Source organism: Hermetia illucens, chromosome 2 (genome assembly GCF_905115235.1).
Source record: "Hermetia illucens chromosome 2, iHerIll2.2.curated.20191125, whole genome shotgun sequence".
Taxonomy (NCBI): domain Eukaryota; kingdom Metazoa; phylum Arthropoda; class Insecta; order Diptera; family Stratiomyidae; genus Hermetia; species Hermetia illucens.
This window is the reverse complement of record NC_051850.1, coordinates 72,543,852-72,571,803: the sequence shown is the minus strand read 5'-3', so window position 1 is coordinate 72,571,803 and position 27,952 is coordinate 72,543,852. Positions and strand designations below refer to the sequence as shown.

Here is a 27,952-nt window from a genome sequence, read left to right as displayed (position 1 = left end):
GCACCTAATGCTACAAGAGATACTGGTGGAGTGGAAATTAGGTCCACACCGGATCCTTTTAGGAGTTCGAAGTTTGGGAGATCACCACCGAGAACAATGGTTCTTTTTGGTAGTCGAGATTCGTCGCGGGACTCTGAAGGAAATACGAATAGTCCCTTAATCGAGATCATTCCTTGTGGCGCAAGGCGCGAAAGCAAACGGGAACATACCGGAATGGCATTCGTTACACTCGGGGAACGAATAAATGAACTGTGCGAGTTCATCAAGGAGAGGCGGAATATCCACCAAAATATTCGAGCCTTGATAAGAGGCATTAAATTGTCTTATATCAAGGCACTCGAAGAAAAGAATTCCCAAGCGTCAGTTGGCAAGGTCACAAGGGAAACGCAGGTGACGCCTCCCCGTGATAAAGCAGGCGGGAAGACAGGAAAACGGGCTAGAGACGGTACCAGCGAGCCTCTTGGACCACAGCAAGTCCCGAAGAAGAAAAAAGCCTCTTCACCAAAGAAGGCGGAGCCGGCGGGAGTACCCGCGAAAGTCGGTAATCTCACGATTGCAGCCACAACACCTACAAAAATGGAAGAAACCAACGCCCGGAGGCCCGAACAATGGACTAAGGTTAGCAACAAGAGGAAAAAGGACAAAAAGAAGCTCCGCCCGGAAATAATAATTATTTCCAAGAAGGGAAATATGTCCTATGCCGACATCCTCCGAAAGGTGAAGTCAGACCCGGAATTGAAGGATTTGGGGGATAGTGTGAGCCGTATCAGGCGAACACAGGGAGGGGATCTGATGGTGGAGTTAAGTAAATCCGCCGACAAGTCGGCCGATAACTTCCGCGGGAAGGTGGAAAGTGTACTTGGAGAGGAAGCTGAGGTAAGAGCTCGGAAACAGGAGATAGTGGTTGAATGCAAGGACCTAGATGAAGTCACCTCACGGGAGGACATCTGTGCTGCGCTAAAGCAGCAGTTCAACCTTGGCGATATAGACCAGAGTGCCATAAAAAGGATGAAGAAGGCATATGGTGGCACACAGACCGCTATTATTAGTTTGCCGGCGGAATCAGCTATTAAGTTAATTACCGCGGGCAAGGTAAGAGTAGGTTGGGTCGTGTGCAGGCTCAGGGAGCAAATATCTCTAAAGAGATGCTTCAGATGCCTCGATTTCGGCCATTTTGCGGCGGCATGCACTAGCCAGCATGATACCCCCCCGGCAGCCGGTTTTATAAGGACGAAGGTCAACGGTGTCCATATTTACAGCTGCTACGCTCCTCCTAGTGCAACCTTAGCACAATATGAGGTGATGTTAGACAGTCTGGTGTTGGACGCTAGAGACCGCAGCCCTAAAATCATTCCGGGCGATTTCAACGCGTGGGCCCTGGAGTGGGGAAGCCGATCGACGAACACCAGAGGTCAAATTCTGTTGGAGTCTTTTGCGGAGCTGGACATCGTGCTAGCAAACGTTGGATGTGTGCCCACCTTTCCAGGAAGAGGGTCGGGTTCGATCGTTGACCTGACATTTGCTAGCACCTCACTGGTGAGGGAGATGGCTTGGCAAGTGAGTGAGCACTACACCCACAGTGACCACCAGGCCATCTTCCTCCGCATTGGGAACCGGGGAAGCAGTCAACGACGCTCTGGAGGTGGAAAGGCTAAGGCGGTTGGCTGGTCTATCGGAGCTTTCGACGAGGAGACATTCCTGGCCGCATTGGAGAGAGCCCATGATCCGGATGGAACAGCGGTGGAAAGGGTCACACAACTGTCTCTAAGTGTAACTGAAGCGTGCGACGCTACGATGCCACGACGACGTTTGCACCACGGCAAGAGGCCAAACTACTGGTGGAACACGGAGATCGCTGCCTTGAGATCCTCTTGTCTCCGAGCGAGGAGACTTTCCCACAAGACAAGGGGAAGGCCGGAGCACCAGGAGCGTGAGGAGGAATACAGGGATCTGCGAAGCAACCTTAAGAAGGCCATTCGGAGAAGCAAGCGGGAATGCTACCAGAAGCTCTGCATGGAGGCTAATACGGATCCGTGGGGTACAGCCTACCAAGTTGTAATGAACAAGATCCGCGGGCGAAAATCACCTCAGGTGACATGCCCACGGCTCTTGTTGCAAATAATTACAACTCTTTTCCCGCAGCAAGAGCAGGACGAAAGAGAACCCCAACTGGCAGCTCAGCAGGACGTCTTCTTGATCCTTGATGTTACCGAAGAGGAACTTTGGGAAATCTGCAGACGTATTGGGGACAGCAAGGCTCCGGGATTGGACGGAATTCCGAACAGGGCTCTGAAGGTGGCGGTCAAGGCCAGACCAAAGTGGTTCGCAAGCACATTCGAATCGTGCATGGCGGAAGGAGTGTTTCCCGCCCAGTGGAAGAGGCAGAAGCTGGTCTTACTACCGAAGCCCCGAAAACCACCCGGCGTGCCCTCTTCATATCGCCCTATTTGTCTCTTAGACACCATGGGGAAGATGTTGGAGAGGGTGATATACAACAGGCTGCTCCGGTCTTTCAGAGCGGCAATATGGGTTTCGGCGAGCCCGTTCCACGGTCGATGCAATAGCAAAGGTCGTGGAATTGGCTCGAAATGCAATGGCCATGGGCAAATGCTGTGCTCTGGTGACGCTGGACGTCAAAAATGCTTTTAATTCAGCCAACTGGGGCTGGATCCGCGTGCCGGAGGAGACAAGGCTGATTGGTTTTGCGGACGACTTGGCGGTATTTGCAATTGCAAAGCATCCCGAGGACATGGAGCTTTATGCAAATGAAGCCATTCATACCATCAAGTCATGGTTACGAATGGCCAAGCTGGACCTGGCGGACGAAAAGACGGAGGCGGTCCTCATTACCAACCATAGGAAGAACAACACGGTTACCATCCAGGTTGGTAATCGTGAGGTCGTCTCAAAATCGGTTGTCAAATACCTGGGGGTGATGATCGATGCCAAGCTGAGTTTCAAGGGACACTTGGATTATGCGCGAGAGAAGCCAGCAAATGCCAGCTCATCCCTTGCAAGGATGATGCCTAACGTGGGAGGGCCGAAGTATAGTCGCAGGCTACTCATCGCGGGAGTGGTAAGGTCGGTCCTGCTATACGCGTCCCCTGTCTGGGCGGGAGCGTTGAACCACGCTGTCAACCGGAGGAAGATATGTTCGGCATACCGGCCAATTGCGCTAAGGGTGAGTAGCGCATTTAGGACGGCGTCGACGGAGGCAGTGTGTGTTATCGCAAGAATGATCCCTATAGATCTTCTAGCGAGCGAGGCACACTGGCTCTACGAAAAACGGAAGGCAAATCCAGCCGAGGTGAATGCGGATTTCCGAAAAGCCATCAGGAGAGAGTTGTGTGGCATGTGGCAACAACGATGGGATAACTCCGACAAGGGCAGGTGGACCCATACATTGATCCCGTGTATCGAGAAATGGGTCAACCGAAACCACGGAGAATTGAATTACCACCTGACACAGTTCCTTACGGGACACGGTGGCTATAGGAAGTACTTGTATCGCTTCGAGTTGGACGAGTCTCCCAACTGTCCTGAATGCGGTGCTACACTCGAGGACCCGGAGCACGTTATGTTCAGAAAAGGAGATTGAACAGCATCTTGGGGGCGGACATCGAGCCCTCCAACCTGGTTGGAGAGATGTTGAACCCCCGCCAAAAGCATACACCCCACCCAAAGCGCAACCCCGCGCCCAATACGCAAACCCCCAAAGGACCACCCAAAGGCACACACGCCTCAACCAACGCAAACATCCGAAAGGCACACACGCCTCAACCAACGCAAACACCCGAAAGCTCGCAGTGCGAAAGAGACGGAATGGGCGAGATAGCGTGGACGCTTAAAAGCTCAATCGTGCTACCCCGCTCTAACACACAGAACCTATCGGGAGAGTATCCCACTTACTACTCCTGTGCTATAGTTTTAGCTTGAAGTGTTACCACAATCGGGGATATAACAATCGCATCATCGCTGTGATGCGGGCCTTTGTATATTGCCTTCAGCCCATCCTTAGGTTGGTCGCTGGGTGGAAAGAGGGTTCGTACAGGGTACAGACATTGACTACACAGCGCGTTCATAACCCGATTTCCAGTACTAGGTAACGTTGTCAATCAATACCGGGTGATAGTGACAAATAATCGAGCTGCCCTACAAACTAGGCAAACAATTTTCCAAGAGGTTTCACTTGAGCTCGGTCTGGCGTCACCAACTTACCAATTCGTCCACAGATCCCCCGCAGTTTCCGCTCGGACACCCCGTGGATTAAGAAGATGTCCTGTTGAACTATTGGATGAGGTCCGCTTTCCTTTTGTTGTAGGAAAAGAATTGCGACTATTTTCAACAAAAGTCCGGGACACGTCACTTGGGGTGATTTTTGTCCACGAATCTTGTTAATTATGACCTTGTAAATAACGCTCCACGAATTCTTATTTGCTTTTAGCAATTCCGCTTACTTTCCTGCAAGGCCTTCTTAAGGCTATTTGTTCTCCGACTGATGATTTTCTGGTTTCTCTCTGGTCCTTTGGCTAAGCATGTTCGGTTTTCTACTGTGGTGAAACTTCCGTCACGGCATTGTAGAATCGCATGTCTCAGTTATCCGTTGATATAGCTAGCTCAACTTTCCAGCGCTGTTCCCTTTGGGTCGTAACCTCCCTCTAAAACCGCTAGGAATGTCTCTTCCTCGAAAGCTCCAGTGGACCACCCAGGTATCCTAGTTTTTCCGCTTTTGTTGCTCACTCGACGCTTCGTTCCCGATGTCGAGAAATATGACCTGATGGTTACTGTGGGTGTAGTGTTCGCTCAGCCACCAGATCATCCCTCTGGTCAACGAGGTACAGAGGTAGGCCAGATCGAGTATTAGAAGGTGGGCACGGGTCCTGCATTGGCTAGATACGGTATTGTTGACTTTCGTCCTTGCAAGACCGGCTCCCGGGAATGCCATTGTTTCTTGAATGGATTGCCGTCCACATGCTCATATCGCTGCATTTCCCGATGAGTCTTGCACCAACGTAATTTCGGTAAGGTTCACATATTACTGCCACGTCTACATTCGACTTGAATGGTCTGCGAGAAGAAGTCTTGAGCTGCCTTGCGATGGTTGAGGTTGATTTATATCAACCTTATTTAGCCCTACGATTTAGTTCCCTCCATATGCCGAACACCTGCCACCACCTACAATATGCTGGTCGTCAACTTCCCTTTTCCCGTTGCACAACATGCATCGTGGGTCTCCTATGTAGTCTGTGATAAGGTGGCCCTCTTCTCCACACTTCCTACATCTCCTTGACCTATCGTACTCACTAGTGCATGCTGCTACAAAGTAACTGAAATCGAGGCATCTGAAACATCTCTTCGTAATTATGCATGGTTGAAGGAGTATTTCCCGGTCAGTGGAAGAGGCAGAGGTTGGTTCTGCTACCGAAGCTACAAAAACCACCTACCGCATCCTATTCATATCGCCCTATCTGTTTGGTGATGATGTTGGAAGGGGTGATATAAACAGGCTGATTCCGTTCGTCGAGCTAGCTTGTGGACTATCAGAGCGACAGTATCGGTTTCGCAGAGCGCGGTCCACGGTTGATGCTATTGCAACGGTCATAGACCTGGCCCGGGGGGGCGCTGATAAGTGCCACGCGGTGATAACGCTGGATGTTAGGAATGCATTTAACTCCAAAGGGGGTTGGTTACTTCGGTCCGATAATAGAGAGTTACCCCTTTGGTACGAGGCGGACGACGAGCTGAAGGAATATGTGTGACAGCAGGTGTTCCCCATGGCTTCGTACTGGGGCCTCTGTTGTGGAACATAATATATGACGGAGTGCTCGGCCTTCACGTGCCAAAGGAGGCAACATTGATTGGTTTTGCAGACGACCTAATAGTAGTAGTTGTTACGAAAGACCACCCGGACGTGGAACTGTATACAAGTGAAACCATTCATGATATTAAGGCATGGCTCCTAAAGGTAAAATTGGACCTGGCGGAAGATAAGACGGAGGCGATCCTTATTACCAATCGCAGGAAAACCAACACTGTCAAAATCTGCATTGGTAATCACGAGTTCGTTTCAAAATCGATCATTAGATATCTGGGGGTAATGATCGATGCCAAGTTGAGCTTCAAGGAGCACTTGGACTATGCTCGTGAAAAGGCAGCAAAGGCCAGTTCATCTCTAACAAGGATGATTCCAAATTTTGGAGGGGCAAAATCTAGTCTTCGGCTGCTATTGCAGGGGTGGTGAAATCCATCCTGCTATATGCGCTCCTGGCTGGGCGTACGCACTTGATGACACAATGAACCAGGGAAGGGTAAGTTCGGTATACCGGTCAATAGCGCTGAGGGTGTGCAGTACATACAGAACGGTATTAGGTGAATCAGTGTTTGTCATCGCTGGGATAATTCCCTTGGATCTTCTAGCGAATGAGGCACACTGCCTCTACTGGAGAAGGAGAGTAAATCTGGCCTAAATGACTGCAGGCTTCCGAAAAGCTACTAGGAAAGTGCTGTACAGGAGATGGCAACAAAAGTTAAGATAATTCCGAAAAGGCCGCTGGATCCATACACTTATTCAGTGTATTGAGAGATGGGTCGGGCGTAAGCATGGAGAAATAAATTTACACCTAATGCAGTCCCTTACGTGACATGGTGAATATAGGAAGTACTTGCATCGCTTCGGATTGGACCAGTCCCCTGACTGTTCCAAATGCACCGCTACATCCGAGAACCCGCAGCATACTATGTTCCATTGACCTAGATACGTAAATAAAGAGGGAGGTTAAACGATGCCCCGCAGTTATCGGACCTCATAATTTCGTGGAGGAGATACTGAGGTCCGCAGTCAACTGGAGTGCGATATAGGAGAAGCTGCGGGAACTAGAATGAGCCCGGAAAGCACGACGGACACATGACTTAGTTGTGCTTCTGTAAACCAGAGCCCTCCTCGCGAAGTAATACTGAGCTGGCTGCGTTTATTCGCAGCACGAAAATGCGCCGCTCACTCTAGCGCGAAGGACGCAACAAGGGCTGAAATATCCGACGAGACATCGGGACGTGCAGGTGGAGAGAAGGACTCGCAAATTGATGCGGCAGTTGTGAATCGCATGCGATCAGCGACGTTCTCTAGAAAAACGTCGGCAAGGGAGTGAAAAACGGGCTAATGGGACAGGAGGAGCTGCTGGACAGGATTTCATATTATAGGCGGATATGGAGAGGAAGAGAAAGTCCGCAGGAAACAACCGCGCCTCCCGACAAGAACACTACGAGTACCAATGAAAGAAGGAAGGGACATCTGAAGGGGACTTCATTGAGGTACTCTACAGGGCTCAAAAGAAAAAGGCGACGAGGAAGAAGAGACAACAACACGTCGCGCCATCAGAAAAACCTCTGCCTAAAATTAAAGCGGACACGAAGGACGGTGTGGAGAAGAAGGAGGACTAGACCGCCAGCTCTGCTTATTAAGCCGACGGAAGGCAAGACTTTTGCGGAAGTCCTCAGTGAAATCCGTTACAAGATTAAACCCGAAAATAACGGAGCAGAAGTGTCTTCCATTCGTAAAACCAAGGGTGGTGGAGTCCTACTCGAACTAGGCCTGAAGGCTATAAATAATGTTACGTTCTGTGAAGTAGTCAAGGAGCCTGGAACCCACATGTTCTCTGGAAATCCGAGACCTTGACTGCCTCACAGAAAAGAATGAGGTAGAAGGGCAACATGCTGTAAATCCGGTCAGGCCGGCCATAAAGCGAATACCTCCAATGAAAAGGAAAGCTACGTCTTATGCAGGGCCCGTGGTGCGTCTGATGAGAACGTTGCGCACACTGTGGGCTCGGGGCGGTGTCCAGTCTTCAGAGCAGAATTGGAAAGAACTCATAGCGCATCCTACAAATCAATATGCACCGGAGTGCAACCGTTCACGAGTTGGCAGCGCAGTTCGCTGCGGAGACTAAAACTGATTTAGTAGCCATCAGTGAACGGTACCAAAACAAGGATTCGATTTCAATACATTGCCTTCGAAGTGGTGGACACAAACTCTCGGTGTGCGCCACCCAGGCGCAGTTTCTGTGCATGGAACGTCGCGAAAGTGAACCTCGGGAGGTTTGTGGATACTCTTGGAACAGGAGGGGCCGCGCTAGATGGTACTCTTGGGGGCGGTGGCGCTGCAGCCGACACTGTCGTAAATTCAGTTATGAACTTGATAACGACGGCCTGTTGAGTCTTCATGCCCCAGAAGGCATCGAGACGTGGAAACCCTTCTATGTATTGGTGGGCATTGCAAATCGCAGAGCTCCAGAAGGAGTGTCACAGGCTCCGCCGCTTAACACAACATCTAAGCGACCGGGAGGAGACATGTACCATAGCGACGGGACGCAATTCAGTCAAAAGGAGACTCCGGAGCGCGATAAACAAGAGCAAAACTCGATGCTGGCAGAAACCCGAAAAAATGCTCGAAAAGCTCATCAGGAATGGACCTGCTGAAGCGATACGCACTGCCGGAGATTTATCTCCCCGTCAGTTTGGTTTTAGAGCAGGCAGATCCACATGATGCTCTCATGCACGTCGTGGATGCCGTTCGACCAGTGGAGGTATATAGCCGCCAAACTCGACGGGTGGGGTTCCTCGTAAGCTTGACGTCAGAAACGCCTTTAATTCTGTAAAATGGAAGGACATTATAGGAACACTAGACAAAGCTTTCCGCGTTCCGAACTACCTCTTACGGATATTGAGGGACTATCTGAAGAACCGGTTCCTGCTCTATGAAACACTAGAGGGTCAGAGGAGGATGGAGGTTACGTCGGGAGTAGCACAGGGATCCATCCTTCCTCTGGAACGCTACCAATGATAGTCTACTTAATCTCGACATGCCAGAAGAGTCGCGCCTGGCCGACTATGCAGATGATGTAGCGGCGGTTGTTGCTGGACGCACTATCGAACAGGCGCGAAGCGGACTCGGCATATTGATGCGACGTGTAAGGTTGAATGACTACTCACGGTTTCAACCTTGCATTGGAAAAAACCGAAGTAGTTATCCTGACTATAAAGAGAACTCCAACCCTGCGTCCCATATCTTTCGGCGAGTCGATAATCGAATCAAAACGAGCGGTAAAGTATCTGGGGCTGACTCTTGACTCAAAGATATGTTTTTTGAGCAAATCAAAGCAGCAGCGAACAATGCTGCAGGCGGAGTTTCAGCGTTAAGTAGGCTAATGGCAAATATTGGGGGTTCTGTGTCTAGTAGGCGACGATTGATCCCAGTTGCCCTTCTTGCTAAGGAGCGTCAAGCTATATACAAGCACATAGGAGATAAGCCAAGGGAGGTTGTTGCTCGTGAAGAACGGCAACGCACTCAATACGAGGGGCAGCTCTCTTGGCAAAATGAAACTAGAGGCAGATGGACTGCACGGCTCATCGGCAACTTAGGCGCATGTCTGAATCGGAAGCATGACGAGACTGACTATTTCCTTCCCCAATTTTTAAGTGGGCGTGGAGGTTTTCAGTCTTATCTGCAGAAGATTGTGTGTTTTGCAATTGAGTTGTTGCCGACGCCAATCACACTTTTTCACACGCTTTTGTTCTTGTTGAAGGTGGGATGGGGTTCGTCAGCAGCTCTATTTAAACACAGGCGACTTCTCTTCAAACAACATTGTCGAAGAGATGCTGAAGAGTGCTGACAGGTGGAGCTGTGTTGCCCATTACGTTCGGGTTCTTTTCGTTGCTAAGAAAATAGAGCTCGACCGGTGGAGAAGCCGGATGACAGCGGGTATATTGAACTGACAGTTCCCTTCCTCCTCTCCCCTCCGTTGGTGAAAGGAATTCCCTGATTCGAAGGCTCCGCAGGGAGGGAGAGTACCCAACCGGGAGCCCAACACTGTGTGCGTAAATGTATTCACCTACCCTACCCCCAAAAAAACAAAAAAAAACAACAAAATACTTCATGGTGGTCTCGCGGGGATATGGGCGTGGTTTTAGTGGGTGAGAATCTTCACACTGTTGCAATCTGGTGCTGCAGATTCTTCTTAAGGCTTCCACCCGTACCCATAAATATGTAGTTAGAAAAGCTCACGGACCCTCTCCCGCCCAACCGGATCGAGGGGTGACAGCCTAAGGATGAGCTGAAAGCAACATCGAAACGCCTGCATTACAGCGATGATGCGTTGTCGCAAACACTCCAAGCAATGACGCGGTGGTTCTACACTACAGAGACATGCATCTTAAATCGAAGACAGTACGGATCAAGACTGAAGCTCATTAGGTCAGATTGTTACCGGACAGGACTCTTCGAACTATAGCACAGGTTGCAAGGATAACCGCTTTTTACATCTCAATGTATATTCCAGCCCTAATATCGAGCGTTTCAGCGCTTTATGCAAGTTCTGCGGGACAAATCCCGTCGCTGAAATTACCACCGGAACTACTTCGATCTTTCGTAGTCTCCATGCCTGCTTCATATCGTCTGCCAAGGGGCCGTAGTGCAGGATTTTTCGTGCTGTTTTCAAACAGTGTTCCGGTCTAACGGTACGGCTACATCGATTATGAAGCACACTCGTTCTTCAGAAGCAGAACTAGATCGGGTCTGTTATGATTAACACTGTGGTCGGTGGCAATAGTGTGATCCCACAGTAGTTTATCCCGATCATTTTCCAAGATTCTCTGCGGAATATACTTATAATAAGGATGCTAGGTCGCCATTAAGTTATACTTCAACCCAAGGTTTTGATGAAGAATCTTGCAGACGGAGTTATGACGATTGGTGTACTCGGTACTGCTCAACATTCTGCACGCAGATGTTATGTGCACAGTTGCATAACCTACAACTGGAGTTGGTGATTGTTAATAGGCGCGGACGATAAATTCGTTAAGTTTCTTCGTCCAAACCATAGGACGCCTAGGTCTCCCGTCCCTGCTGGTTGACGGCATAATCGCCAAAATATCCAAGTTCGTATAGTTAACAAGCCCACGGACCCTCTTCCCGCCCAACCGGACCGAGGGGCGACCAACCTAAGGATGGGCTGAAGGCAACATCCAAAGGCCCGCATCACAGCGATGATGCGTTTTAACGCAAAGTGTGTGAGACCATGCGAAAATGTATTCCTACATCTCGATTGTCGTATTCCTAGTTAACCCGTTGGGGAGTTCCGTCCCCACGTACTCGAGGAGGGCGATCAGACCCGAGTCTGCAAGGGACTCATCTGAAGTGGCTCTGCCACGAAGCCTCACCGGAGGTTATCTGGTACCATGGGAACCGGGATGGCCCTCTGAGAGCATATGCTCCAGGAGAATTCCTGGAAGGATGTGCTCTCGGCGGGGTTATTTGGGGTTGGCCCCCTAGTGGGAGTTTCATGGTGGTTGTGGTTATGCCGACATCGCGGGCAGAGCTCCTCGGAGCTCGAGCGTGGAATTACGCTGTACAACTCGGGTGCCGTACTCCTTAGTTGCGGCAGAGGTGTTAGATAGGCCTCGCATCCACTGGTATGAATGCTGAGCCTGCACTCAGTATAAACCAGGACCGCTGTGCTTGCATGGCGGGGCTCTGATTGTGGTCCCAAAATCAATCCGTGTCCGAAGAGGACCGTGGGATTATGCCTTCACGGCAGGTACTCACGTTAAACCCCCAGGACTTTCATCCCGATTGCCGTCGTGCTGGTCAATAGGGATGCGAATGTGAGTGTTTCTCCCCCGCTTATGCCGATGCGTTGGAATACGCGCGGGTGTCACTGGGGTGAATATGTCGCTCGGATGGAGGAGTTAGCCGACCGCTCACCCCTCTCTGAGTTTGTTCAATTGTCTGTGGATGAAAAAGTGGCGTTGCTGAATGAGTGGATGTGTAGCGTGAATGATGACATGCTGACGAAGCCCGAACGGAGGGCTCGGAAGCAGGTCACGTGGTGGACGTAATAAACGGAGGGAGGCCCGTCTCCTGAGGAAGAGATTCCAAAAGGCGCGTCGTGATAGGGATGTTCATTCTGTTGTTGATGTTGACCAGCTTAGGCTCGCCTATGGGCGAGGTGTGTCTTCGTATAAGGTGTTATTAAGAGAGTCGAAGGAAGACGATTGGAGGCGATTCGTCGGTGAGCACTGCAATGACCCTTGGGGTAGAGTCTACCGGATTTGCAGAGGGAAGCGAAGTCACGACGTAGCTGACATCATGGTGAACGGAGAACCGATGCTGACTTGGCGTGACAGTGTTTGTGCTCTACTAGGTGAACTCTTTCTGAGATCCGAGCCTTGGGTGTCTCCGGACGGTCGCGTTCAGGGATGGGAAAAAATTCCTCCTCTGGCGAGTTGTGAGATCGAGGAGAGCATGGTGGCTCTCAGGTCACCTGGCGGGGATGGGATGACAGGCGAGATGTGCAAAGCCATCTGGCAGGCCATCGTATCTCATGTCCAGTGTTTGTTTGATTGTTGTTTTCGGGAGGGCTATTTCCCTGACCTACTTGGGAGTCACGATTGCGGAACGCATGTCTTTGGTCGCGCACCTGCGCGAGCTCAGGCTACGGTTGACTAAATTGGTGTGTATGTTGAGGCGAGTGATGAGGTGTGAGTGGGGTCTAAGCAGAAGAGCTGCTAGATCCATCTATGTGTGGCTCTTCCTTGCATGTTCTACGTATGGCTCCCCTATGTTGTGTGATTTGAAGCTGACGGTGAGGGGAAGGAAGCTGCTCTACGCTTGTCAGCGAGTGGCTTTGTTAGCGTGTCTTCCAGTGTGTCGTACGGTCTCGACCGACGCCATGCAGATCTTGTTGGGTGTTCCTCCTCTTGATCTGGAGGTAGTCCGGCGTGCCACGGCCTACAGGATCAGGAGGGGTGTACCTTTGCTGCAAACAGATTTAGTTAGCTGTAACCAGGTTGATGGGCTTGACCGCTTGCGGTCAAAAAGGTTTTAGACGAGAGTGTAACATCTAAGTGGCAGCTTAGATGGGATGAATGTGGGAAAGGTCGGGTCACATATGAGTATGTCAGACATGTGTCTGCCAGAGGAAGTTCCGTCGTGGACTTTGGGCTTGAGATGGGCTTCCTCCTGACTGGGCATGGTAGCTTGAATGAATTCCTCTTCAAGCGCAACCTTGCCTCCAGTCAGGGTTGTGTTTTATGTGGGGCTGACTTGGAGGACTGGCTACATGTTCTCTGTGTTTGTATAGCGTACAGTGACATCCGCAATCTAGACGACATGGGGGTTCACGTATTGAACGCACTTAAATGCGCTAATGCGTTCGCGCGTGCTGCCTTCCGACGAAGGAGGGAACTTCTCGACGCTGCTTCGCTTGCGGCTGATGGGCGAATGGCCTAGTGGCCGCGGTGGCTAGCCACCAGTTTTGTGTGTTTGGTGTTAGTGTTGTCTTGTGATGTCCTTTGTGTTGTATTGTACGCAGAGCGGTAGTTAGCTGGTGAAAGGTTCCGTTACCGTTCTCCACCTCGGGCTGATTCCAGTTAATCCGTTGGGGAGTTCCGTCCCCACGTACTCGAGGAGGGCGATCAGACCCGAGTCTGCAAGGGACTCATCTGAAGTGGCTCTGCCACGAAGCCTCACCGGAGGTTATTTGGTACCATGGGAACCGGGATGGCCCTCTGAAAGCATATGCTCCAGGAGAATTCCTGGAGGATGTGCTCTCGGCCGGGTTATTTGGGGTTGGCCCCCTAGTGGGAGTTTCATGGTGGTTGTGGTTATGCCGACATCGCGGGCAGAGTTCCTCGGAGCTCGAGCGTGGAGTTACGCTGTACAACTCGGGTGCCGTACTCCTTAGTTGCGGCAGAGGTGTTAGATAGGCCTCGCATCCACTGGTATGAATGCTGAGCCTGCACTCAGTATAAACCAGGACCGCTGTGCTTGCATGGTGGGGCTCTGATTGTGGTCCCAAAATCAATCCGTGTCGGAAGAGGACCGTGGGATTATGCCTTCACGGCAGGTACTCACGTTAAACCCCCAGGACTTTCATCCCGATTGTTGCAAACACTTCAGCCAATGACGCGGTGGTTCTACACTACAGAGACATGGATCTTATATCGAAGACAGTGCAGATCAAGACTGAAACCCATTAGGCCAGATTGTTACCGGACAAGACTCTTCGGACTATAGCACAGGTTGCAAGGATAACCGCTTTTTGCATCTCCATGTATAGTCCCGCCCTAAGATCGAGCGTTTTCAGCGTTTTTTGTAAGTTCTGCGGGACTAATCCGGTCGTTGAAATTACCACTTTGATTACTTCGATCTTTTGTAGTCTCCAAGTCTGTTTCATATCGTCTGCCAAGGGGCCGTAGTTGCGGATTTTTTCGTGTTGTTTTTCAACAACAAACAACGGCCTTTGGATGTTGCCTTCAGCCCATCTTTAGGTTGGTCGCCCCTCGGTCTGGTTGAGCGGGAAGAGGGTCCGTGGGCTTTTTTAACTATATATATACCTGGTGTTCCGGGTTCATTCCCACCTGAGTGGCATCCGCAGAGCTGCATTCTAGGCGTATTGGCAAATAATTTTAGTCAGATTGTCGATCCCAAGTTAGTCCCCGAATTTTTTACCAAGGGGATAACTTTTTACATAAAAACAGAATAAGTTTAGATTTGGCCAAGCTTTGGTCCAAAGTATGGGTGGATTTACGCTCAATATTATTAGTAGTCATGTTGTGTTCTTTGAATTATGTAAAGGAGCACTTAACATCTGCGAGGCTCTTCGGTCACGCTGTTCCCAGGACAGAGATAGGGCAGCGTCTGACAATTTTCCTCTGCCCTGGTAAAAATTGTAAAGCCATCTTCGTCTAGTATTTTTAAAGTTTGGGCGCCAAGCCCTAAACAAGGGGTCCGTTGGCCAAAAAGGAGGGAGTAAGCTGTTCCCCATTTGGTCCGGTCCGACATCAAGTGGATGCATACTTTGGACCCCGCAATCTTTAACAAAAAAAACGCTGCTTCATATTAAATCTTATATTACTGTATTTTCCGGACCTAGAACTATCTTAATGGGTGTGCAGTAAATTTTTAAAATGTAATCATATAATATTATTAACTTTTTATTTCAGCAGGTATCGTGGCGCAGGATATTTCAGGGCTTACCAGGTGGGCTGAAAGTTCGCAGGCTATCATAGAGAAAACATTTTTTTGGCAAAATTGGATTCTATTATTCAATATAGTTGCTTTCGAAGGTGATACAACGACTACAGCGGCCATATAATTATTCGATATCATTTTTACAGTACGATCTGTCTTTAGTCTCAAAATAAGCCTCAGTTTTGGCGATTACTTCTTCATCGGCGCTAAATTACTTTCCAGCGTGCATTCTCTTGAGATTTCAGAAAATGTCACTGAGGGCCAGATCTAGAGAATGCAGTTTTGCCATCGTTTTCATTGATTTTGGACACGATGCATTGTCTTGAAACAGCACTTTCTTTTTCTTCAAATCGGACCGTTTTTTCATGATTTCATCCTTCAGACGCTCCAATAACACTATATAATAGTCGCTGTTGAGGATTTTTCTGTTCTTAAGATAGTCGGTGAATATTATATCATACACTTCCGAAAATACTGATACCATGGTCTTACCAGCCGACTGTTGCGTCTTTGTACGCTTTGGACTTCATCACGTGCAGTCCACTCAGTTGACGATCTAGCTGTGCCTTAGCCTTTTTTGGATTATGCAAAGTTTTTACCAGACGCGTCACGATCTCCGCAGAGAATGTAGCTTTCCTTCTCGATGCACATCTTCTGTTTGTGACGTAGCTGACCGAATCTGCGGCATGTAGCTTCGTACACAGCTGGGTTTGTAGACATGCCCCAAAATCTAAGCACTTGTAACACTTGGTAGGGGATACCCGAATTGGTAGCCTACATACTACCCAAACCATTCTGATTTTTCCACTGCTAGAAAGTTTCCTTGGGTAATGCTTTTTGGCCTGGAGAATTTGCAGAAGTGATATCTATCCCGGAATTACTTTCCTCTGGGCATTTCCGCTTGATAAACTCTTCCAGTTCGGTCTTTTGCGTTTGGCAGTCAAGACCAATAGCTCCTTGACCGTCGCACATAGCGCACCCTTGTGTATTGTCTCCTGATTTAATTTAAAGGGGACAGGGAGTCCATTCGTTTTCTGCATGAAAAGCACATTTGCTCCAGGGCCTTTCCTCTTCGGCGTTAGGAAGGGCACTCGAATGGTCTTTCGCTCGGCTTATGTAGAAAGTCATTGGTCCAGTTTCAGCTTCTTTGCGAAGGAGCACTGCAGGGTGCTAGCGTCGCCACACTGCGCAGGCCGCCGCATTTGTGAGAATTTCCCTGCATTTAACCGTGCGCAATCCGGTGTCTCATCGGTAGTTTCTGCCTTTAATTGCTCCTTCGCTTGACCCTGCGGCAAGCGGCATATTTTTCTACTGCGCCCAAATGCAGCCAGTTTTTCCGCCTTCCGCAGTTCTAGTGTATTTGTTCTCAATGAAAATTGTACCAGCGCGGGTGTACCTTCGGGCCGAAGCTCCTACCTCACCTGCAAAAGGCTTGACTTATGCATAGCTGATTTCGAAACGGATGGATTAGTGCTCTTTCGGAGCGACGTGGTCTACTAGTGTCGCCTCGACTCGTACGTATGAAGATATCAGGTCGGCGAAGTTCGTTCCAGGTCGGGAAGGTTCGTTCTGATGGCAAATTACGTCACTTGCTATTCCCCAGCGCTTTACATTTTCGGAAGTTACTTTTTGAATGTATTCAATTTGTATGAATTCGTTTTGAAAATTGAGGAAATTATTATTTTAGTGACAAGTGGTAATTTTTGCACTAGTCAACTGTCATCCGTGTCGTATCACAAAATTCGATTTTCCCAAATTTTCTGCATGCAGAATTGCGAGTCGGATTCGTTGTACATTGCTCAATGCAATTCCGTGTAATGAAATTAATTTGACAGCTCTTTAACATTGCACGCATGCGCGCACGTACCCACCTTGTTTCTGCTATAAGTCGAGCATCAGCCTAACATACCTGGCATATACAAAAATATACATATAATACATATATTGTATAATTTCACTCAAAAGCGTCTCAAAAATTCAGAAGAGAGCACACTGGTGAAAGGAATATGAAATATTTTATATACTTGCTGATCCCCACATAGGCTCCATAAATAAACTTTATAAACTTTATATTAAAATTGTGTCTTTTGTGAAAAAATAAACGTACACTTTTCGCTATAGGATTAGTGGCAATTTCTATTCTTCTTACTATGTCAGCCGTCGATTAACACCATTGATTTAGTGAAAGCAGGGATTGGTCAAGTTTCAGGTTTTAGTGTTAAGGTAATTTGGCTTCTTTCGGTTTTACAAACTTTTAATCTTTATACTGTGAATGGCTAATTACCTCTCCCAATTCGAACTTCAAGCATTTTTGGGGGGCACCGTCCAAAATACGATGAATTTCTATGGGGAGTAAACTGATGGTGAGGTATGATACTGTTTTCAGGTATATTTGGCGATATTTCCACCTCCAAACCTTTAGCAAATATATACCTTCAAAAAACTGCAGTTTGTTGTACACGGTTTTGTGTTTCTTGTATGTGGAATCATCGAGATGCACATTTTAGGATAATACTCATGATATGAAATACGCTGAAAAAAACTAACTGCATTGAGATAAGGCCTTTGATAGAACAAAATGGCGCAACGGATCACGACGAGCCGACCACGCTTGCGAAAGGGACGAAGGCTAAAGAATTCAGTATATATTTATTCCCTCGACTAAGTTCAAATTGAATTTGAGATCAAATATCTGAATATAATTATGCAAATATTTATTTAAAAAATGACAGTAGATTGTCTGTAGACTGTAATATATGTAAGTGAAAATCAGCAGTAAGGAAAATTCATAATTTATCCTTTCTTTGCGCCTCTATTTTTTGTCGAATACTTTTTCTTCGCATCAACGCCTTTTCCAATTTTAACATATTCTGCATCAACTTCAGAAAATGGAATATTTTCAGAGCACGGAGAACATGAACAAGATGATGGAATTTGTATCTAAAAATCAGTTTTGTCAAACATATTCTATTTTTAGAAACTACAATTGTACCTGCTTCGTTGTCGTAGATCCATCGTTACATTTTAAAGTAACAGGCAATAGATCATATTTCTCTGGTTTACAGCAATGGCAGAAAGTTTCTTGGATATGTGTTGCTAGAAATATGTAGGTGTTACGATTCATATAGACTACAATATCTTATTGTAATTACCGGGATTAAATTTGGATCCAGACGAACAAGATCCCTGGCATTCGGTAAATCCGTAGATAACATCTTTGTTTTTGCAAAGACCGTGTTTACCTTCATAAATTTGGATAATCCCAACGGTTTCAGTATCTACCATTGAGACTGGAAGGCAATTTTCTGAAAAAGACAACAATGCAGTGAACTTCATCAGATTTAAATTTATTAAATTACTCTGAGAATCGGGTTGGAGTTTGCATCGAATACAGCATCCGTCTTCATATTTCTGATTGTCAGGGCAAGTTGCAACATCGGGGCAGGTTTCTGTCGAAACTTCAATGAAGAAATTCGTTTCCTGAAGAAAATCCAAATTGTCATATTTTCTTTGGACATCGATATTATATAGTTTACCCTGATTTCACATTTAAATGTAGTGCAGTTGTCATCACTATACCATATGTCACCAGGTTTATAAAATGTTTGGTTGTAATTACACATTGTTTGAATACAATTTCCACAACATTTTCCTTCTTCTACGATGTATTCGAAACCTTCATTACAAGTGGTTTCACACACTTTTTTCTCGCCTATTACTAGTGGTAATCCATCAGGGCCATATGAGCAGGTATATGATAGACACGGTTGATTTGAATGCCATTTTTCTCCTATTTTTTTCAATAAGGTCGTATCGTTTGTAGGAACTAAGCATGCGTCCTTCGGTGGTACTACAAATACAAAATAATAAATTATTTATGGGGTTATTTTGTAGAAACTGTCAACGATTTACCACACAGAAATTCTCTGCAGCAGTTTCCTTCCTCTTTTTTTTCAATTATTTCGTGGAATGGCTTTCTCGCAGCCATTTGGCTTGATTGGACATTTTGATTCATCACATAATATTTCGAATGTAGGACAACATCCCATAGAATTATTAACGATCACTTCGCCCACTTTTAGTTCTCGTGACAAGTTCGCAGGTGCACATTCCGAAAACGGTTTACATTCTTTATTTAAAATTAGTAAGTTTTTGATATTTGGCAAAATAAAACTTACCGCAGAAATACTGCACGCAGTTATCGGGTCCAGTTTTTGACTTTTTCAATTGATCAGGTCCACAGGCCGGCATTAATGGCTTAGGGCAAGTAATAGGAGTCGGTACCGTGGGAATGGGAACTAAAAGTTTAATGAGCTTAGTAAGTATCAAGTGTGTTTAACTTAAGTTACCGCATATAAATTTAGAACAGCAAGCATCTGAGTCGCTTGTTTCAACCGGAGTAAAGCCGTCTTCGCAAATTTTCTCAATTACAGAGCACTCCTGTTTGGTGCATATTATTTTGCCCCTTGTATCGCAGTTACATTCTGTACATTTATCTGCACGCCAGGTGTCTCCTGCATAATGTCCGTCATCACACTGTACACATTGTTGTTCACGAATACATTTAGTTCCATTTAATACTTGCCCATCAGGGCAAATGCATCCTTCCATTTGCGTTAAAGTACATAATTTTTGAGATTCAATATTTTTTAAGGATGATTTGGTACCAAGTTTGATCGTTTTTGATATTCCCCTTTCTTTAATAACATCACAAGTTTTAATGCAACTGCATGGTTTATAATTTAAACCAGAAGGGCATTTAAATGGACATAATTCTGCTTTCCGCCAATCAATGCAGATGCCATGTCGGAAACACTCTTTGGCGTATGCTGATAAAGTTTCACATATTACGTTTTCACTGTTACCAGCTTTGCATATTTCATCTTGACAAGCTGATGCGTACATAGTTGGATCAACTAATATATGACATTGTCCGAATATATCCTGGTCCATAATTTTCATGCAAGGATCTTTCTCGGTAGGGGGAGGGACACATTCTTCTAATGACTGTTGTTTGGAACTACAAGCAATTTTTTCGTCTGATCCCAGATATAATTTATCATTTTGCCAACTATCAACAATATTTTCTATTGTTAACTCTGGGGTGGTTTCCTGTTGCTGCTTTGGATTAATTTGCAAATCATTATATGGGTCGCCATTGCAGTCGCCACATAAGCCTTCTAACTTAGACCCGTACTTTGCACTTGGAAGACGTATCTTAAAATAGAGGGTAATATAAGTTAAAAGAGGAAAGCAAATGACTGTTTTATATGAAGTACCGTGAATGCTAAATCAGGGTAAGTGACCATTATTTGAACAGTAGCTCGAATGAGCGACACAAGAATTTCTTGCCCCGTAGTTTCTTTCATATGTATCCAGTCTGCTTTAAATGGAAGGCTTTCGATATGATCTCCATCAATGCTGATATTGAATTTTCCCTTTATGTCCTTTTGAAGCTGCACTGTGTGTTTTTCATTCAGAATATATAAGCCCAGGATGCAGCCGTTTGATCCACTTGGTAACTTTCGTTGTTTAAATTTTGATTTGGTTTTTGGAATGTGCTTCTGGTCGTGAATTTTACAACTACCAAGTTTAACATATACCTAAATAAATTGAAAAATGCATAATTGTTTAATTATAAAAGTCATAATCGGTTATTTAGAATAAATATGCTTGACGATTCAAGTATAAAAGGTTTTGTGTTTCCGTGTGTGAGGAGCGATAAATGCATGAAAGTTCCACGTGTACATAGTTACAAATTCCATTGCTCCCTATTTTTCAGAAAGTCATTTAAATAAATCATTTGATAGAAAAAATGATGATGATATGATAATAGACAACCAAGTTTAATATTAGAAAATGCGAAGAATTTAACCTACAACAAATACAAACAAGTCGGGAAACCGGAAGCTGGGCGCTTCAGGTATGAAAGGTTTTGTTTGTTTCTTATGTGTAGAACTATCCCATTAGTACGTAGCCTGTTAAGAATATGCATTTAGAATATCAGATTTAGTACTTCGGGTTGTAAATTTACACGGTAAAGACAACTTTGAGCTACTAATACTACTAACAGTATGATTTTGATCAAACCTGGAGATAATTATATCAATATATCATATTATATTTTATACTACCACCAACTTTTATAACTCTGAGATGAACTTAAGGGGGTTTTACTCAATTTCCCCAAAAATATGGTAATATTATTAAATTAACTTGAACAGATATCGATAAGAAGGGTATTTTGAGGCCTGGGCACCATATAGAGGCAGCTTCATGATTTTTTTCAGATTTTTCGGTTGGGTAGTTTCTGAGAATGGGTCCGTTAAAGAAATCATCAATTTCCACCCCCCCCCCCCTTGCGTTTTAAAAAAATCTCAAAACCGAGACCGGCTTCAAAAAGTGATAGTCGAGACCCTTCATTTGATATCCCGCATGACTATATTTGGAGAAAAAAATTGTACACCTCCCTTTTACATGCATGGGGACCCCCCTAAATCTCAACGTAGAAGGATATCACTCACTGCATGTCTGGGGGTCCACAGGTCCTACCTTCTCATTAAATTTCGTGTCAATCGATATAGCGGTTTCTGAGAAAAGTGCAGTGACAGACAGACAGACAGACAAACAGACAGACGGACAGACAGACAGAAAAAAACAAAGAAAGGGGGAATCTAGAGGAGACTCTAGGAGAGGTGTTGGTACCAGAAAATCTGGTGCCGAAAATGCTAGCACATCGAGAGAATTGGGATGCGGTCAACTGCATGATCGCATTTATTCGGGATAAATTGCGAAAGGCAGAGGAAAGGAGAAAAGCGCGGTTACGTGCGCCGCGTATAGAAGAAATGGGATTAAGCTAGAGTGAGCTGACTCCGCCCCGTGATGTAATAACTTATGGTGGTTCCGCGGGACAGGGAGGGAGCCGGGGGTAGTTTTAGTGGGTCAAAATCCCACACGCTGGTGTGTCCAGACCAGTGTCTTTTGAAGATTTCCACCTCCTCAAAAAAAAAAAAAGACAAACAAACAAAACCTTGAAAAGGGCTGGGGAGAAGTAGACTTTTCATGAATGGCATTGTCATATTTGATTCGAATATCAATTATTCTCGTTAATTATGACGTCAACATTTTATTTGTATGGTTTAGGATGCGGTAAATTTGCAAGAAATCGATAAGTTTGAACTGCTATAACTTTGCCAGTTGGTAATGTACTGTTATTAAGTTTATTTGAGCAGCTATCGGAATGGGGCTTATTTTAAGGCAGTAGTTTCCGAAAATGAGTCCTGGCTCACTTTAAGAGTATACATTTTGACTTCTTGCTCGCGCACTTTGCATTCTCAGAAAAAACTAACCGAGACATTTCATTTGATAATCTACACGACTATATCCGGTGAAATAATTTTCCGTGTGAATTGCCGCACCCTTATTTGTCATAAAAGTGTAATTAAAAGGTAGTATAACATACCAAATATATGTATATGACAAAAATTGGCGGCAATCTAGTAGAAAAGTTGGCTGTAAAGTTTATTTATTCAATAGTATAAAAAAGACCAAGTAGACACAAACCATTGTACAAGTCTAATCTATTCATTATAGAATTCGTGCACTACGATTCCCTGCCGTACTGAAAATAAAGGTATGACCCCATATACGCTACGTGACGCGACACTACATTCAGCACAACTGCTGCGACGCGCCGTGTCTATATTGCACTAGCGCGACAGCCAACTACAATCAACTACATATTTTGACATTTTACCGGGTAGATACAAACCAAAACTCAAAAATCGTAGCAGTCAACTGAGTACATTATATGAAAATGACGCATCGCGTCGCTTGAGCGAATGTCGCTCAAGTTTGTATCGCTGCCTAAAAAAACATATATAGATATTTTGACAGGCAGTCCACTTTATGGCCGCGAAGCGGTTGTACCTAGGGACGCCACATTTAACACAACTGCCGCGACGCGGCATGCTTATATTGCACTAGTGCGGCAGCCAACTGCAAACAAGTGCATATTTTGACATTTGACCAGGTGAAAATAATCCAAACTTGAAAAATCGTAACAGTCAATTGAATTCATTATATGGAAATGACATGCGACGCAACAAAATATTCTCTGCTAGGCAACTCAGCCGCGTCGCTTAGCTAAATGTCGCGCTGCGTATTGCCGCTCAAGTGTGTATTGCTATCAATTAAACTATATAAAAATATTTTGACAGGTAGTGCAATTTGTGGCCGCATCGTGTAACGTAGATGGAGTCGTACTTTAATCACGTACAAAATAACGCTCCTCTGACAGTTCGTAGAAAGAGCTTTCTTTGATTGCTACTACAATATATATTGATATGAGCCAGTTTAGGAATAATATTAACATCCTGTTCTAGCAGCTAATAAAAAATCAAAATATGATATTACGGTCTCTTTTTATTTGCCAATTGGAATGCCAATGTCCTAATTCAATGCAAATCTAAAGTTATTCTCTTTGTCTAATAATCCATCATTCATTATCATAAATTTTGCACAACATAAACATTTTTCATTCACATTCATTTCAAACAAAACACATTCCATTCTCATAATGATCATGTAACGTTCACTTCAAACGAATTCCATTCTCATAATGATCATGTTACATTCACTTATTCTAGACTAGATAGACTAAGAATTATGAGACACCACCAGGCATTTGTCTGTTTACATTTGTAAAAACATGCCAACGATTCCGAAATGATTCTCAAGGTGTCAGCAAATGGTTGCAAATTTCTTTTGTACAAATTAAGTTGTCTGGAAAATAAAATTAGCAGTATGACTCTACACATTGCGACTTTAGTGCCAGACGAAACGCCAGCTGGCAAGGAATAAATCGACTTCCTGAACATTTGGTGACCTCGACGTGATCCGTCACGTATACTAACTTTAAGTTTCATCGTTTCAGACATTCTGACGAAGGAATCCCAACTATATCTCCGTGCAGGCAAGCAAAAGGAATTGGGGGACGAATTCCAGCGCCTTGTTCTAAACTACCGGAAGGACCCATCCAGCCGGAAAACTCCCGAATATTTGAAGGCCAAGCTCAAGCAGTTGAAGCAGTCGTAGACAACCTTCAACACAAACCACATAGAGCTGGAACCTCATTCCGGGACGTATTCACATCGTCCGTACTTCGAGAAACAGTATTTCGCCAAAGTCAGAGCGGAATACATAAAGGTGAGAAAGAAAATCCAGCAACTTTTGGATAATTTGGAGGCATCGTCACCATTCGCATCAGCTGTATCAACAGAGGCGAAGGATGACGTTCAGGGCTTCAAAACCCCAAATGCACCACTGCAGGAAATTGATTCCCCTACACCTAACATACAACGCATCAGAAATCTCATCAGGCGGCAAGGAGTTGTTACATAATCCATAGTACACCTCATCAATGGGATTGACAGCATGGAAGTCGGACAACCGAGGCAATTTTACGAGGTAAAATTATCCACTCTCCATCGATCCTAGGACGAGGCTCGGAGGCTGCATCAAGACATCTGTGAAAGTGCCGACGACGTGACAGTACTTGGCTACACGCCAAGTTCATACCTCAACACCGAAGATGCAATCCAAGAGACGATCATCATTCTCAACCAGTGCCTAGAAGGAAGTCCAGTCACAGTCGCGCACACTACACAGGCAGTTAGCTTATCGAAGATCACCGTACCCAAATTTGATGGTGATTATTTGAAGTGAAAATAACGACTTGTTCAAACAAATGATCGACGATCAACCACTTGGGGATACCCAGGAGATGTGGTATCTAAAGAACAAAGTTACTGGTGAAGCTGAACGCCTGATTCGTCATCTCCATCTCTCTTATGTCAACTACACGATTGCATGGAAAACCCACAGGCAGAATACAACAACCAACGACTTTTGGTTTCATCACTAATCGACAGGTTGGTAACACAACCACCGATTGTTAATGAATCCTCATTAATCATCATCCATAAAGGGTTCATGACACAACCAAAGAGTACCTGTTAGGACTAGCGAATTTGGACATCCCAACAGAAGTTTGGGATCCCATCATTCTCCATCTCTTACTCAAAAAACTCGGCAGAGCAACACATACTTTGTACGAGCAATCACTCCGGCATCCCGCGCAAAGTACAGATTAAAGATGCATTTCTCACATTCATGGAAACCATCAGTCATTGGAGGCATTAGGCAAGGAGAAGCAACCGAAGGCTAAGTCGGCATCTTTACTATCATCTACTTTTGGCGAGTGCTGCAGAATATGTAAGGGGAACCACACGGTCTTCAATTGCGAGCAATTTCTCAAACTAACACCACACGAACGCTTCACCACAATCCAAGAACTTAAACTGCGCATCAATTTTTTGAAGGCCGGGCACGCTGTAAGCGATTGTATATCGAGAAGCTCCTCCAAATGTAATGGTAGGCCCAATACCTTGCTGCACCAGGAAAGGGTAGTTATCAAGTCGAAGAGGTCAGCGGTGACTAGCATTAACTCCCCGCCCATCAAACCTAGTGATACTACGCTTGCAGCCCACTTCAAGAAGCCATTTCGCAGCAAACTACGTTTTGTTGAGTTTGTGGCATCTAAACGGCGCACCAAAGCGCTATTTGGGCTCCTTGGAGCGGCCACTGATAACTAGGTTTTGTTGGGAACTGCCTCGGTAAATATTACCAATTCTCTAGGATCTCTCGAAACGTGTGCAGCTATTCTTGATTCAGGATCTCAGCTCAACTTCATCAGCGGTCGAATGCTCAAGAAGTTGAAACTATCCAGACTAAATTCAAGTATCAATATTTGCGGAATAGGAGCAACAGAAACACGTGCTTTAAAAAGAGTGAGCATCACCGTTTTTTCAAGGCATTCCGGTTACTCGACCCGAGTGGAAGCATATGTTATACCAACAATTGCTTCTACCCAACCGCCATCATTCAATGAGGTATCGTCGTGACCAATTCCAATACTCCAAAGCGAATCGACCTACTATTGGAAGCAGAGTTTTATTGTGAACTTCCATTGGCCAGATAAAGTTAGGTCTAAATCTCCCAACCTTACAGAATACCGTTTTCGGATGGGTTGTCCTAGGCCACGTATCGACAAATGAATCATCTGCTGGTTTTTGTGGAGTGGACATGATCGACCTTGACCGACACAAGGAGAGGTTCTGGTCTATTGAAGAAGCCCCATTGACAGTGAACTCCAAAGCAGAAGAACTGGCAATTAATCTTTGCCGTACCGAAGAGGGACGATTTGAAGTGAAGCTACCCCTGTGCCAGAATCTATCCATACTTGGTCATTTAAGGGATTTAGCAATTAGGCGCTTCCTTGCTCTTGAAAGGAGGCTTCAAAAACAACCAGACGTCAAGAAGCAGTACGCAGAATTCATCAGACAATACGCTTCTTTGGGTCACATGGAGGAAGTCAAGTCCCCAATTCCAGAGGTTAACTTTTGCTTCCCCAGCATTGTGTACTCAAGCCATCTAGCAGCAGTACCAAACTCAGAGATGTGTTCGGTGCTTCAGTAAAGGCATCTAATAGCATTTCACTCCACGACATCATGATTAAGGGTCCTACAATACAAGATGACCTATTTTCAATCCTTCTTCATTCAGAAAACACAAGTTTGCTTTCTCAGCAGATATCGAGGAGATGCACCGCCAGGTAAATGTCAGGACGGAGGACAGCTATCTCATCAATTCAAAGATATGGTATCAGGGTCCTGAGTTGCTCTCACAATAAGATAAGGAATAAATCGATTTCCTGAACACTCTTCTTGAGGACGCACGCTGCATGCACATGATTCATTTCTAATATCGGAAAGTCACTTAGTGGGGCAAAATATAATAAGATCAATGATGCCGACTTCATCTTTTATGATGCTAAATATCCTGAAGAGGAGCCATAGGCGGTTCGGCGATTTTTATCAAACGTGAACTGCAGCACTATTCACTAGGAGTGAGCAGTAAGGACTTCATTCAAGAAGTCTCATTATGGTTGCAGTTGTAGACAAGGGACTTTACTATGTCATTGGTCTATTGCCCCTTAATACACGAAATAGCTGGGGAACAGCTCATCCAGTTCTTAAAATCCGTAGGAAAAAAATTTATTGCTGCAGAAGATTTCAATGCGAAGCTTATCATTAATCACTCCTGAAGGTAAAGAATTGTATGTGACAATTTTCGGCAGCAAACTTGAGCAAACATGCAGGCCACCTATTTCAATCGAATTTTAGTTTCAAAAGAAATACCACATCAATGTAGAATGACCCCATTCTCCCGAAACCGTTACCGTATATAATAAGCCATAATACTTCACTAAATATATTCGCGAAGAAATCCGCAAATAGGAAATCGTACCGACAGGATACCGATATTCCACTGAACACTCGATTGAGAAGCAAATCTGACATTGATGAAGTGCTTGAGCATTTCAAAGAAGTTTTATCAGAAGCTGCCTGGACACTGAAACCAAAATCTTTCAGGAGAGTCTTCTTCAAAGAGATCTATTCATAGACGATTCTGTAACTTTTGCGTGGTAAATATTTCCAGATGTAGCGCAAGCATTCAGAAAGGTTTGACGCCTGGGCCTTATTAAAGAATTAATAACATATTTAACGAAATGTAAATTCAAAGTGAAATGCAAAGATGTTTTCCCTAAAAAACATAAGAGCAGACCAGTGCATCTTATCTACACGGTGCATTTTCCTGTAAACTGGTTAACCACCACACACCCTTACTTATGAAACCGTAATTGTGTTTCTTTACAATGGTAATGGCATCTAAGGGAAGTAGAAACCTAACCTCAGATTTGGGTGATGAATGTAAACTAAGTCTGTGCAAATAATTTTCACTTAACTAAATGGCTGCCATACATTGCTTGGTGGGGCATGGTAACCTATCATACAGGGTCCGCTG

The 27,952-nt window shown here is 45.4% G+C and overlaps 2 protein-coding genes across 2 annotated transcripts in view; both read right to left on the bottom strand.

The window, feature by feature from the left end:
• Positions 1 to 17,718: 17,718 nt before the first annotated feature.
• On the bottom strand, positions 17,719 to 18,888 carry LOC119648464 (hemocytin-like; the record flags this gene model as incomplete). Its single annotated transcript, XM_038050222.1, has 5 exons — positions 17,719 to 17,965; positions 18,018 to 18,121; positions 18,178 to 18,330; positions 18,385 to 18,505; positions 18,562 to 18,888. Coding segments are annotated over 5 exons (852 nt in total), but the record flags the coding sequence as incomplete, so codon positions are not given.
• The window catches only part of LOC119650231 (hemocytin), a 456,315-nt gene continuing 447,098 nt past the window's right edge, over positions 18,736 to 27,952 (bottom strand). Inside the window, exons 39-43 of the mRNA XM_038052810.1 lie at positions 20,305 to 20,628; positions 19,375 to 20,242; positions 19,204 to 19,323; positions 18,938 to 19,154; positions 18,736 to 18,875 (exon numbers count right to left, since the gene is read on the bottom strand). Of these exons, the coding sequence (XP_037908738.1) occupies positions 18,979 to 19,154; positions 19,204 to 19,323; positions 19,375 to 20,242; positions 20,305 to 20,628 (1,488 nt within the window). The 3' untranslated portion in view covers positions 18,736 to 18,875; positions 18,938 to 18,978. The remainder of the gene's footprint in view (positions 18,876 to 18,937; positions 19,155 to 19,203; positions 19,324 to 19,374; positions 20,243 to 20,304; positions 20,629 to 27,952) is intronic.